Source organism: Clavelina lepadiformis, chromosome 6 (genome assembly GCF_947623445.1).
Source record: "Clavelina lepadiformis chromosome 6, kaClaLepa1.1, whole genome shotgun sequence".
Lineage (NCBI taxonomy): Eukaryota > Metazoa > Chordata > Ascidiacea > Aplousobranchia > Clavelinidae > Clavelina > Clavelina lepadiformis.
The window spans coordinates 16,203,178-16,217,191 of record NC_135245.1 but is presented as its reverse complement, the minus strand read 5'-3'; the positions used below and the strand labels follow the sequence as shown (position 1 = coordinate 16,217,191).

The 14,014-nt window shown below is 34.8% G+C and overlaps 3 protein-coding genes across 4 annotated transcripts; 1 reads left to right on the top strand and 2 right to left on the bottom strand.

Moving 5' to 3' along the window:
- The first annotated feature begins 2,556 nt into the window (after positions 1 to 2,556).
- Positions 2,557 to 6,724, top strand: LOC143461906 (interleukin enhancer-binding factor 2-like). The gene is made up of 7 exons (XM_076959842.1): positions 2,557 to 2,764; positions 3,052 to 3,195; positions 3,318 to 3,428; positions 3,630 to 3,862; positions 5,314 to 5,463; positions 5,609 to 5,729; positions 6,223 to 6,724. The coding sequence occupies exons 1-7, from the start codon at positions 2,609 to 2,611 to the stop codon at positions 6,433 to 6,435; spliced, it is 1,128 nt and encodes a 375-aa protein (XP_076815957.1). The 5' UTR covers positions 2,557 to 2,608; the 3' UTR covers positions 6,436 to 6,724.
- On the bottom strand, positions 6,723 to 12,597 carry LOC143461905 (S1 RNA-binding domain-containing protein 1-like). 2 transcript variants are annotated; one of them, XM_076959840.1, is made up of 17 exons: positions 12,469 to 12,597; positions 12,211 to 12,354; positions 11,876 to 11,993; positions 11,514 to 11,752; positions 11,041 to 11,218; positions 10,680 to 10,814; positions 10,464 to 10,534; positions 10,227 to 10,324; positions 9,973 to 10,097; positions 9,768 to 9,895; positions 9,396 to 9,570; positions 9,185 to 9,291; positions 8,964 to 9,097; positions 8,131 to 8,344; positions 7,939 to 8,024; positions 7,567 to 7,805; positions 6,723 to 7,103 (listed from the first exon to the last, which is right to left on the bottom strand). In XM_076959840.1, the coding sequence occupies exons 1-17, from the start codon at positions 12,525 to 12,527 to the stop codon at positions 6,936 to 6,938; spliced, it is 2,418 nt and encodes an 805-aa protein (XP_076815955.1). In that variant the 5' UTR covers positions 12,528 to 12,597; the 3' UTR covers positions 6,723 to 6,935. The 2 variants fall into 2 exon arrangements, with proteins under 2 accessions (XP_076815955.1, XP_076815956.1); XM_076959841.1 differs by lacking the exon at positions 12,469 to 12,597 and having other exon boundaries at positions 11,876 to 12,015; positions 12,211 to 12,350.
- Positions 12,595 to 14,006, bottom strand: LOC143461907 (uncharacterized). Its single transcript, XM_076959843.1, has one exon. The coding sequence runs from the start codon at positions 13,913 to 13,915 to the stop codon at positions 13,463 to 13,465; it is 453 nt and encodes a 150-aa protein (XP_076815958.1). The 5' UTR covers positions 13,916 to 14,006; the 3' UTR covers positions 12,595 to 13,462.
- Positions 14,007 to 14,014: the final 8 nt, after the last annotated feature.

Here is a 14,014-nt window from a genome sequence, read left to right as displayed (position 1 = left end):
AGTAGGCATTGTTGCACCACACATCTAATAAATGCGATTTTAAGGGATTCATCACTTTTTACTGTGCTCTAGGCCTATAAGAGCTGTTTGATAGACGGTTGTTTTAAAGCAGTTTAAGCTGTTGAAATTTCATACATAACCGGTTTTGAATCTCGTGCTTGGAACCGAGAAGATGGGAAGTATATTGCTCCTTTTCAATCGGTTTCATATCTTGTTGGCTCGGTAGCCGAGTGGTACGAGTGCTGGCCTTGCAACAAGTGTGGCTTGTGTTCCGTGTTCTATGGGCTACCCACTGGCTTCACACTGTTGCAATGTCTTTGAGCAAGACAAAACGATACTTGTTAATTTTCAGGGGTCTTGTCGGACTGTTTTAAATTCGATCAATATTAGCCTATAAAAAACTTTAAAAATACAAAATAAAAAATGAGTGACAGTCGGAATTTGCTCAAAGACCAGTTCAGTAACGGGGGCTCGAGTGACAAGGAATCATTGCCAAATTTAAGTTGTGCAAAGGCTTTCCGTCCAGTTTTTCAGTCCAAGGATAATGACTATCATACCATTTATGTTTTAAAACCATTTAGAAAGTGTTGAAAAATTTTAGATTGTTGCTGCAGATTCATTTGCAGTATACACATGCCATGCACTGACTAACTGGTGTGCGCACACACATGAAAAAAATCACTAAAATACACTTGTAGATGCTAAAGGCGTGGCTGAAAATAATTTATTTAGAATCTAACAATTGTGAGTTAAAAAGTCTGCAAACTTTTCTGTAATAATGGATGGTCGTGTTTGGTGGGGTTCAATCAGTTGTTTCTCGCCAAGTTTATTGATCTCAAGGTCTGGACAACGGTATGTAGGCTAGCTATAAATCTAACTACTAAATACCAAAATGTAGTTTATGTTACATTGAAAACTCAGAGATCTTGTAATTTTGTTACTGCATTGGCTTGTTTTAAACGGTGTGTGTTTTACTGCTTCGATATCGCAAAATCCTGATTTGAAAAAACTGAAATCATTATGAGTCGTGGAGTCATTTTGCCCAAAATATTCTCCTGATCCAGTTAGTGAGGTGGTGAATTTTGTTTGTTATAGTTTTCAACTATTACCTCCATAATAGCAAGTGTAGCCTTGTTTTGTTTTCTTCATCTTTCCATTTAATAAGGTGGATATCAGCATATGTTCATTATTCAGAGTAAGATATTTTAATTGATATGGGCTACAAGTTACAAAATTTAAATTTTATTATTTCAATGCGACAAAGATGATTTATTAAGCAGCAAGGTTGTAATACATTAGAACTAAATACATTATGAAATGATACAAGAAAGTGATAATTTCAAACTTGCGGGACGTTTTTCGGGCCAAGTTAATGAATTATCGTATTGTGTCATATTTTAAATTCTATGAAGATATAGCTACGTAAAGCCTAAATGCAACATATACCGAAAACAAATATAGAATGAAAAATATCTCTCAACACCATTATCTATGGCACATCAAAGGAAATAAATACTAAAACATTCACAGAAATCAGCATAAATTATGTTTTTTACTTTTTGAAATTTTTAATTTGAAAGTAATTTAGCTAACTTAATTTATAATTATAACCAATTTAATTAAAAATTTGTAGCCTATGTCAATTTAAAATATCTAACTCTTAATAATGAATGTACCCAGATATCTATATTATTAAATCTAAACTAACTAAACAAAACAAGGCTGCACTTGCCACGCTACTGAGGTAATAGTTAAACATGAAACTAAAGAAAATTCACAGCCTCACTAACAGCGAACAGTGACACGTTCAGTAGAATAATTTGATCCAAACGACTCACAACGAATTTCAATTCTTCGCAGCAGAATTGGCAGTTTTTGTGCGTAGCGTACCGGTAAAACACTCAAGAGTTGAAACAAGCCAATACACTAATATAAATACAAAATTTAGCCTACAATGTAGCCTTACCTACAATTTGGTATATAGAATGGTCCCAGTCCAAAGGTAGAGTCCGATTGTCATTATTATTTGTCATTGTTTCATGTAATTCATAACCAAATTGTTCAATAATCGCTTTGTAGTTCACTATCCTATCCGGTAGCCGGTAGTTAACCATGTTGGCATTCATACATAAAATACGAACAATGGAATGAGACTGGCCACAGTGAAAAATGTGGCACACGTGAGCCTACTCAGTACTTTCCAACATTCATAAGTCATTACTCATTACTTTAAATTAGTAAACAGAAACTAACCAAATGCACTTGGTTAGAATAATTCCAGTTTTGTGTTTTTTCTTTGTTGGACAAGTAATTTGAACATATTTCAGGTTAATTAATGTTTGTTAATTGGGCTTTCAATGAAATTCCTCCTTCCGGTAATCACGCCTATTTTGTATATAACATTACTATCCCTACTCCTTTTGTGCAGAAGAGATTACTTTTTGAGATTTTATGACTTGCATAGATTAAGTTAAATAGTGATGGTTTATCAAGCATATTTGGAAAATATGATTAACACGCAATGCAGTAGTAACACGTATGCTTATTAACTAATATCTCGTCTACAGCTTCTGTAGGTATTTTGATAGAAATAATTTTGCTGTATAAGATGAGGGGTCGTGGTGGGCGTGGCAGGGGCGGAGGTGGTGGTGGAATGGGTCGCGGTGCCCGGGTTTTTGTGCCACATATACCGTTTGACTTCGTAATGTGTGAACAAGCATTTCCGCGAGTAAAACCAGCACCAAATGATCAACAATTCACACAGGTAAATCTGTTTCCCCATAACAGAAAGTGTGGCATGTGCATTACACTCTAATTCATACACAAACTACACAAACGTCGATTACCCGCCATCTTGCCAAAATTTTATTTTTTCACTCATGAAAAGTATCATGCTTTCCAATCTGGTATATTATTATTCCTTTAATGCAAACATTCTATGCATTTGAAGCACAAATAATTTTGTTTATTTTCTACGCACAAATAAGTTGTGGTATTTCAGCAATGACATACATTTTGCAGATGAGCTATCAGCTATTTATTGTGTTTCAGTCACTTGTTAAAAGAAGTCAAGAATTAACTGCCTCCGCACAAGACCAAACAGCCATTTTAAGTTTAGTTACGAAAGTCACCAATGCTTTGGATGCTGTCATTGTGATGACTCAAGGGGATATCCAAATTGAAGAATATAGACAAGTAGCATTGACAATATGTTTAAAATTAAATCTGCTCAAAAAATTACATTTTGAACCTGGAACCTTGGCCTGGTAGATGTTTTTTAAAATTTGTTTGCTTACTTAACTCTACTATCATTTCAGGTTGGATCTTTCAAGAAAGGAACCATGATGATAGGTAATATTGTAGCCGATGTTGCGGTCATTCTGAAGACACTGCCTACAAAAGAACTTGTCCATAAATTTGCTGAGAAGGTGGGTATGATAGTTACTTTTTATTGCTATGTTAAGCTCTTTTGTGATCCTGAGTGCCCAATTAAACACTTTTCTGTAAACAAGTGAGTCTATTCAAACTTTTATTGTGCAAAGTTTCTAGAACAAAGACATTAGAGAATTAAGTTTTATAGCTGGTCAAAATAAAAGACTATTTGTTTATAATTATACCTATTTTCACAGCTTGTTGATCAGATGAAAGCTTCTGATGCCAGTGAAACAGTTAACATTGTAACAACTGATGCTGGCTTTGAACTTAAATCAAACAACGCCACTGTTAATGTGTTAATTGCAACAATTCCTGCGAACATGCGCAAGCTTGATCCATCCATACACATGGATCAAAAGATTTTGCAAGCCACACTTGCTGCAATTCGGCATGTCCGGTGGTTTGAAGAAAATGCTTTCCACACAAAGTAAGAAGAACCTGTTTTTTGAAATCTTTAAATGAATTTTGTGAATAAGGATAGCAACTATAATTGTTTATTTTTCATCATTCACTGTGAGAGACGCGGTAGTGCTAAGCATTGTTACGCAGAAGAAATTTAGTCAGTTGGTAAAGCGCTAACCCTAAGCCCTAAGGCTTTACATATATAACTCACAAATGATAATACAAGATGTCAGATGGTATTGAAAAGCTGGAGTCTAGCTCAATTATGCTTGTTGTATGGAGGCCATATTGCGAAGGAGTTACAACATGTCATAATATTTCAATACTTCATTCTGACAATAGCGGTTGTTCACTAAACCCAAAATTATGAATGGTTAGATATGAACACATGAAAAATTGACAATAAAATAATTAAAAAATGATACAATAATGGTAATGGCTGAATGTCTTAACAGAAATGAAAATGTGTCCATACCTCAAAAATGAAAGGTTTTTTTCACTTCTACAAACCTTGACATTATGACAAATGATAATTTTACTTATGTGATGTATTACACAACAAACATTTTTGCCATAAAAACTGGACTTTCTCTGGCGGCTATTGTTACGATATGAGCAAGGACGGTTGATAACTTGTTTTGCTTCTGCTGTGATGGTATGAGTTTCCATTCCTCAAACGGCATGACTATGCTGTTATTTGCTTAATTCTGTCTATACATTTTACTAAATGATAAAGTTCCCATTTTTATTTATTGTCAGACACAGAGGCTTACGCCTTTGGGCAAAGCTTACTGCTGTTACATTGTGCAAGTATTAGCAAGTGAAAGGGAAAAGGAGAGCTATTGCAAACATTACATCGGTATTTATATGGCATACCAGTTCAAGCGAGGTAATTTATCTGAAGGACATTAAGGAGAATTTAAGCTTGGTCAGCAATTGAATCAGAAGATCCTGAAATAAAATTTCAGCATTTACAAAACAACCCATGACTCGTGACGTAACCGTCACAACATCCAAAGCAGTGTTTCCTATGATAGACAATGTGAAGTGAAAGTTAAGCTTCCCGGTGACATACACATGAGCTTTGCACTTTTTGTTGTTGAATATATTTAAACTTTAAAATGTTTGGATTCTGATTTGTTTAAGTTGTCATTGCACATAAATTCACTGGTAAAAACAAAAGCCCAACAAGAGAAGTTACATCCCAATCGCAGGATATTTTTGAAATATGAAAATTATATAATAATTTGGGTATCAATATATATTACAGGCTCTTAAGAGCCTCAACATGCTGTTTCATTTGATGTTTTGCTTGCTGTTGTTCTATTGACTTTGTTTTTTGGGATTTCGGACGATTTGTCCATTTTTAGTTGTAATCCACTCAATTTTAAATTAGTAGTTCTGGGGTAGACCGTAAACGAGACCATATATCTCCCAGGAAAGTCTGTTAGTTTTTGAATGTGTGTACTTTCGTAGTGTAAAAATGCTGGTGAGAATCCTCAAGGATATGACACGGAGATTTGAAGGTTTTGGTCCGCTGACACCATGGATTCTGGATCTTCTTGCCCACCACGTCGTCATGAATAATCCCAATCGACAACCATTACCAATTAATGAAGCATTTAGGTAAGCTGTAACATTTATACGTAGCACATTTTGATAAAATACATTCAATAACACAGAACAATTTACATTAGCTTATGCTAATTATGTCAGACTTTGGAGAAGAGTACGGTATGTAATTTTAATTTTTTGAACTCTTCTACAACAGGCGTGTGCTTCGCTTATTATCTGCTGGTTTTTTCCTCCCTGGATCTGCTGGAATTGTTGATCCATGTGAAAGTGGAAATGTACGAGTGCATACTGTGATGACATTGGAACAACAGGATAAGGTATAAAGAAAGAACCATGTTTCATCTAGAAATTGCAGCCCATGGAAAACATTACTTACATACATAGGTGGGCAGTACCACGGTATTATAGTACCGAATTACTGTACCGCGGTACTATTTCAAAAAAAGCACCCAATCTCTATACCAAATTCCTTTTTTCGAGAAATTTCAGTCGGTAGTTTTCACGTGATAAATTCAAAATGTTAACAAACATGTTAATTAATCCTTAATACGAATTTTAGCATCTGTTTATCTTTTTTAATCTAGAAATGTCAAGTAAAATTGCGGCAAACATTACATTTGCAGCAGCATCTTTTACACAAAAAGTACCGAATACCGGAACGAATGTCGGTACATTTTTTGCCAAGTACCGGTACTTTCAAAATACCGACTGCCCAACTCTGCTTACCTGTAACCAGTTGTTTTGAGTTAGAAACCTGAGATATCTATCTACGCTTTAAAGCAGTTAATTATTTCACAATTTCATGTGCAGGTTTGCTACACTGCCCAAACTTTGCTTCGAGTTCTTACTCATGGAGGCTACAAGAAGATTCTTGGTTTTGACGGAGATGCCACCATTGCCACTGAGATGTCTGTGTGGAACGGAGTTGTGGTAACGCCGAGTGACAAGGCATATGAGAAGACAGAGGAAAAAGAACCAGAACCTACAGACGACTCCATGGACACGTCGCAGGATACACAATGATGAATGTTGTTTAGATTCTTGGTATAAGTTTACTATTTTCTCAAACTGCTAGATTCCTTGCTGCTGTAAAGACACTTGTGAAAAAGTACGCCATTATTGTGGATCTGTTTTGCCAAGCCAACAAACGATATAACGTTGCAGATTCAGTTCAGTCGTGGACTTGCGTTGTGGGTGGATTATTCGCTCAGTGGCCTATTGGTTCTAGGGACATTATAATGCTGTTTGCTGCCTTATGCTATATCTGTAGGCACCTGTGCTAATCACAACGAAAATAAACCAGACCACAGTTCGTTTTTGTGCCAATGTTTACAACACCATTGTGGTTGAAAAGTGAAATCAAGTCGGTAAATCAGGCAGTGAACTATAAGAAAACTAATTGCAAAGCCAAAAACATAATAACAGTGCTCAGTGAAAAAGAAAAAACGAGGATACTTAGGCAAAGTATTCAAATGTGCAACAGTGAAACATAAAAGAGTAGAAAAAACTTGCGAAACTGATCACTAAATAAGTTTTGGTTTAGTAACTTGTGCATCAACCAAGCGAAAGGAAAGACGACTCTTTTTGACATCCATGTTTTTAAACCTCACTTTGATGACATCATTAGGTCCAAGTAAATATTTTAACTCTTCCCATCTGCCTTGCATTTCAGACATGTGAATAAGGCCGTCCTGCGTAAAACAGAAATATCCTTAACATAGCTTTTGACTACCGTTTATTCTTCAGGACAGCTTGTATTAAAATGCTAGGTGATCAATTTTGTTCTAGGGTGAGCGACATTTACTAAAACATTTGAACGCGATATCATTTCCTTTTAATCTTAGTATCACAGTTAGTGGCTGATAGACAAGGGCCACAACACTAAAAGGTGCCATTTCATCACTTCATGTACATACTTTTTTCACAATCTGCCCGTTTTATCTTAGGTCAGTGGATTCAAAATACTGAAAGAATAAGTTCATAAGGTGGTATAGTAGGATAATTTTTATCCTCGTCCTGAGGAAAGTCTATAAGTCATGTTGCTGACATGATTGCCCATAAGTGCCTCTGTGATGTAATTTTGCTTCATTGTATAACTGACCACTGACTCATGGTCAAAACTCAAAGTAAAGCTTTTTTGACTTTATTTTCTACCTGTCCCACGCCAACATCCACAAAAACTCCAAAATCAGTCACGTTGGTAACCCGACCATGGATACTGTGGCAGTGATGAAGATCTTCAATATGCTCCAGACCTCTTCGATAGAGGGGCTTCGAAGATTCTTCCCGGATATCTCGGAATCCGAATGGTTGAGTAAGTCCGTCAATGATCAGCTGGAGCGTTGGTTCCCCGATACCCAATTGTGATGCAAGTGATGACATGGTTGACTTCACTTTTTAAAAATGTATGATTAAAACATTGTTTAACAACGTATTTCAACAACATTGACTTTACTGTAACTTATACCGAATTAACAAAACCTGTGTCTTTTACAACAAAGAAATGTTTGTACAAATGAAACTCACTTCCTTTGTTGACTGCATTCTCTATTTGATTGATAAACCACTGAGTTCCAAGCTTAGATACAGGGCAGTTTAAAATGTTCAGCAACCTTAATAAAAAGCACATTTCCTTAAATTAGTGCTTGATAAATATTTGGTTAAACAGAATAGGATCACAAAACATGCTAAAGTTACAGAGCCTCCTTAAAAACTCACTTTTTTGTGACCTCATAAGCCTCGGGATGGATCCAAGTTTGATCCAGTAGATTTGGAGTATGTTCCACTATCCTTCTCTTCTTTTCGGATCTTGTTTTTCCAGTAAATTTGTTTTTTCGCTTCCTTCCAACGATTGTTTCATCCGTACTGTCATCATCAACAATGATGCAATTTTCATGATCTTGAACATTTTTCTGGGATATTCTCATAAAACCTGCTGAAAGAAATCGAGATACCAATGCAAAAATCTTACCGATGTCTTTTGGCGCCAATTTCAACTCTGGTGGTGCTAAGTTCATTATTATTAACACATTCACTGCTAACAACAGATATTTTAAGCAATTAAATATATTAAGCAACAAAATAGTAAGAGTAAGTAATAAGTATATAACTTTAGTAACAAATACGTTAAACTGAAAACTCTTCATGGTAAAATAATTTCCTTATTATATTATATCCTAAAACTATTACTTATAGACAGGGGAATTTCATGAAAAAATCTTATGCCTATTCCCTTTCATTAATATTCAACAATTAATTTTTGCGAAATTCAAACAAGTCATAACTACAATACCGAGTCATTACAAGAGAACCACTGTTTGCAATGAACTAAAACCAAAAAATGACTCATATCTCATGGTGCTAAATTTTGGAACAAATTTCCAATATGGTAGTTAATAACTATCATAAATTACCAGAATTATCTTAAAAGCCGCTTCTTTAAGTTGTCATCAACAACAACCAACATCAACAACAACACTAATAAAAAATTTTCAACAACAGAACAATACAGCACTCCAAATCAACCAAATTCCTACTGGCAAAGACCGGACCTGCACATTGTTGATATGTCTTGGCTCCAATGCCAGGCACTTCAAGAAGTTGCTGCCGATTGATAAACTTTCCATTCTTTTTTCTCCAATCTAGAATCTTCTTAACTTGGCCAGCTTTCAGCCCAGCTACATGGCTAAAAAGAGCTTATATTTGGTATTACTTGCATGATGGACACTTCCCAATAAATGTATTTGGTGGTATGTCTTTAGTAACTTGTTACCTAAGAAGTGAGGGTCCGGCTACATTTAGGTCTACTCCAACTAGGGTGACACAGTCTACCACAACACTGCTCAACGCAGCCTTTAACATGTTGCTTGCTATGTCATGCTGCAAAAACACAAGTCCACAATATTTGCAAAGTTATAGAAAGACAATAGAAAGACTTTTTGAAACTCAGAAAAATAGCTCAAGGCTTCCAGGCCATACATCACCTGATACATTCCAACACCAAGATGTTTCGGTTCAATCTTGACAAGTTCAACAAGTGGGTCTTGCAGACGTCTTGCAATTGACACTGCACTTCGAAGATTAGGATCTAGATTGGGCATTTCTGTCTCTGCTTCTTTTGTGACGCTATAAATGGACGCACCATCTTCGTTTACTATGCTGCAAAATATGATCGAACAGAGTTATGTTAATAATGCTGAATTCTTACCCACATAATTCTTCGTTCCACCAGGTATACTTTTGCAAGCAGGCTATTTTAAAATGTAGTTATTTACAATCTAAACACAGTATGAAACACCTTTCTTTTACAAATAATTGTAGATTTTCATAAAATGCATGTCAAAAAATTAACTGACCAGTAAACCAAATTAGGGTTGCCGACATGTTTAATGAAGGTAGAAATAAACTGTTCAGTTTCACGACATGCAGTTCCATTTCCTATTCCAACAACTTCGAACTTGTGATTTTGATAAAGCTGTCGCAGCTGAGTATCAGAGGAAAAGATATGTTAGGGAATGAACTTAGAAGTCATGATTTAAGTAAGACATAAATATTACCCACTTTACCCATTCTTTCTTGCAAAGGCTGCCGCAAATTGAAAATGTCAGTCGCCAAAATTACGTTTCCAGTGGAAGATAAAATAGCACATTTGCAGCCATTTTTAAATCCAGGATCTACACCTAGAACTACGTGAACGGAAACGAACAGAAATTAGAGGAACAAAAAACGAAACTGTAGAAAGTGCAATGGTGCTGGTAATCAGCTAAATTTTATTACCTGTAAAAAGAAATATTAAAGAGTTTTTCTAAACATACCAGCTTTTCCTCTCACGGGTGCGGTGAGCAACAATTTTCTCAAGTTACGACAGAATACTTCCACAGAAGTCATGTGGGCAGACTTTGTTAAATCAGATCTAAATATAAACAAATTTATTAACAATTTTTATTTTAAAGGATTTCTTCCTTAAATGAGAAATGAAATGCAAACAATATGCTTTTTCAAGCTATAGATGAGGAATTCTTGTATGATCAAGATTATATTGCATAGCATACCTCGCTTTTCGGAGTACCAGAGGCTTTATCAATCTGTTGTAAGAGTCTTCGATGCACGGTAATAATATGTCCTGCATATGTTTGTAAAAAAATTCCATTAATTTTCTATAAATGATCAATACTTTTAAACTTTAAAAATCATAAACTGAACTATTAACATTACAATAACAATTTATGTTAACCAAATATTTGAATAATCCCACAGGCAAAATATACCCTGACTTCGTCGTGTTTAACATCTCTCAGCCACCTCAACTTGTACCAGTGAATGAATGAATCTTCCATCCTGTCACTGATCAAGACTTTAACAGTGAGCTGTTTCTGTGCCTCACCACGGTTGATGGCAAGAACCTTCATAACCGTCCATTGACAACATGTTTAAATGATGCATGGTTAACTAAAGATTTAACTTTTCTGAAAACAGACAGTGTGAGCAACATGGTTTGCGTCTTGTCAGTAGCATTTTACATTAAATGTGTATTATATACATGTGAAATCGCAACTGCCGTATTTGCAAAAAGAAAAAATTTGATCTGAACGTACAATTTACAATAGACAAGATCACTGAAATTTGTACCTGATAGGATTTTAGTTTAGAAATCTGGCAGCGAAAATTATAATAAAGTTGATATTTGTGGTCCGATTTATCCTTGGAAGTTTGCTTTTGCTGAGAAACTTTACTTGAAAGATCTGCTTCACTTTTTAATTTTACAGTGGATACTTTTGATTCCAACATCATATCATGATTTTGAAATCTGAAACAATGATTAACTTAAAACATTTATTTCAAATAATTCAATTAAAATCATTTATCCATTTCAAACGATACAAGCCAACACTTGAACAAACAATTTTCAAAAAACGAAGTAGATAAACAAATTGAATAGCTTTAAAAGCAAAATATTAGAAAACGTGGATTTTTTGAAGAACAAATACAAGAGCCAAAAAACCTACCGCACTGATAACTAATAATGAGTTTAAGGTATATATACCTGTATATATATAGTTTCAGGTGACAATCATCATGTCTTGATTTAATTTAAAACTCACATTTTTCTCACTTGTTCCAAAGTACTGGGATGTTTCGCAATAAAATCACAAATAAGATGTCTAACACCCTTTTCCACATCAGAGAGAGTAGATCGGCCTTCCACCCCCTTTCTCACCCATATTCTTAGATTGATCTTTTCTTTGGGATGCTCGAGAAGAAACTTGCTCGCTTCCTCAAGACCTAGAGCGCGAGCACGATCAGCCAATGAGTGCTTCTTATCACCTTTGTACGGTGCGTACTAAACAATACGAGTCAGTGTGTAGCTTTAATTTAAAACAGCAACAGCAACCAGCAGATACTATCTCATCAAAAATGAAGAAGACATTTCTCTTAATTGCTCATGTAATATGAATAATCTTACCACATGATTCAATTCATCGATGGTTTGAGCACATTTTAAAGACTGTTTGACTTGCATATCCAGCTTCCCTTGCTTTTCTACATTCTTCATCATAGATGTCGCTTTTTTTTGTACATCCCTTCAAAGCAGCGGATATTTTACTATGAATTTGAAATTTTAACTTTTATGATATACAGTACATATATAATTCCATTTTATAATATGTAAATATTATATATACCATAAATATAACATAGGTAACCTTATGAAGTTATACATAGAATGTCCTTCGTTTTGCAAATAAAATACAATATCATATATTTGAAAGATAACATAACTTTTCCACAATGCTACACCTCAAATCTTGTAAGGTCTCAGTGAATTTTCTCAGCTTGTCAGCCTCCATTCCTCTTGTCTGTTCTTTTCTGTATCTTGCAATAAACGGGACAGTGCACTCTTCCTTTTCAACCATACGCAAAAGGTTTTCCGCAACATTTTTTCTGTGAAAGAGTCAAAATATAAAATTTGGAATATTGATGTACTTTTCTCCTACTTGAAATGTTGCCTATGTCATAGGTAATAGACTTCTACACCAAGTTGAAAGTTTCCAGAACCTTATGTCTAGTTTTTCAGATACGACATCAATAATATTCCATTCTTCTGGCTCCTCCATTATGATAACAATCTGGCAGAACTAGCAGCGAGATACGACAAAAATATTTACTTCGATTATGAAGAAACTTGTATGCAGTAAGAAACACAAAAAAATGTTAAGAAAAAGACTTATATGATTAGCATTTATTTTGTGTTATATGTATAGACATCAAAGTGACACATAAGGTAGGAGCAGAAATATTTGACAAGACTCGAATTGAAAAATATTTTCATAACAGGTTACAAGACATTGAAGTACAGTGCTTCCTCGTTGCTCTATTCTGCTACAGCATTTCAAAATTAGATGGTAAATCCAATCATCACAATAATATAGTTTATTACATCACTATTAAAACAATCAGAGGCTCCTTTCCTGCGATAGAGTCAGCTGTCAAATTGTCACTCCACTGTACATGACCGGTATGCCTAGTTGTTAAATTTTTGAAATGGATTCATGTTTGAAAGGCAATGTGAAGCGTAAAAAGATTGTTTTGTATGTGGAAGACAAGCTGAAAGTATGTGATATGGTATGGAAATAAATTGAATGTGATATGTACGGAATTTTGACTTTAAAGTAACAATTCAATTATCGTTTTTTTTTGCTTATCCGCTCACGATTCTGAAAACATTGTCCCAACTAAACCGGATAATCGAGGAAGCACTGTATTTGCAATCACAGAACTATGGGGAAAATAATAATATGAACTTGGAAAGTCACAATTATCAAAAAATAAAACATGTTAAAATTCTTAACATAAAAATAGTCACTGAATACTCACACTTAACTATAACAACACACTCATTAATGGTAGATAAATAGAAGTCGTAAACCAAAACACATGATATGATAAAATAAAAGTTGTATACTCCAAATGAAAACAGTAGCTGGTATAGAATTTAGTTACAAGGCAATTAAAACAAACGCAGAACATATCTCACAAAACAACATCAAAACTAGCTTTGGTTATTTTTTGCAATATTCAAATCAATCTTCTGATCGCTTTCTGAGTCTGTCTCCGAATCGGATGAATCACTTGACATTTGATCCAAAAACCTGACAATGCCCGTTTTCTCGAGGTCATCAACAACGGAAATGTTCATTTCAATTACTTTTGAGCAACCATCTACGTTTTCTATGTCATATTTGTCGGTGTCTTGCAAATTGTCAACATTAATTTCCTCATTTGCGGCTTGTATCTTAGGTAAAAATGATTTCACTCTGTCCATTAGTGCTGAGTCTTTGCATTGAAAAAAATGTGGCTTTGTTGTTGGTAGTGCAACATCACATTCATTATCGTCTTTTGAACCAGTTTCAGATGTCAGTAACAGTTTTTGTTTCCATGAAGAGCTTGCAGGCTCAAGGTTTTCATCCAGCAGTTCAGATGAATGACATTTTTTACTTTCCATGATTGCCACATGTAACCTTCCACTTCAAATTACTTTATTCAGGTATTTATTTAGCATCTAATTGATCTAAACATGGTGCATTGCAATTACTTTTCATGG

Bases quoted from the DNA above. Each gene is read 5' to 3' on its own strand.
- LOC143461905 (XM_076959840.1), bottom strand. From the start codon at position 12,527: ATGGAGGAGCCAGAAGAATGGAATATTATTGATGTCGTATCTGAAAAA. The intron at 11,219-11,513 runs GTGAGTTTTAAA...TCATTGTTTCAG, and splicing joins TTGGAACAAGTGAGAAAAAT to ATTTCAAAATCATGATATGA. The intron at 8,345-8,963 runs GTCCGGTCTTTG...TTCTTTCAGCAG, and splicing joins GACATATCAACAATGTGCAG to GTTTTATGAGAATATCCCAG.
- LOC143461907 (XM_076959843.1), bottom strand. From the start codon at position 13,915: ATGGAAAGTAAAAAATGTCATTCATCTGAACTGCTGGATGAAAACCTT.
- LOC143461906 (XM_076959842.1), top strand. From the start codon at position 2,609: ATGAGGGGTCGTGGTGGGCGTGGCAGGGGCGGAGGTGGTGGTGGAATG. The intron at 3,429-3,629 runs GTGGGTATGATA...CTATTTTCACAG, and splicing joins TCCATAAATTTGCTGAGAAG to CTTGTTGATCAGATGAAAGC. The intron at 3,863-5,313 runs GTAAGAAGAACC...GTACTTTCGTAG, and splicing joins GAAAATGCTTTCCACACAAA to TGTAAAAATGCTGGTGAGAA.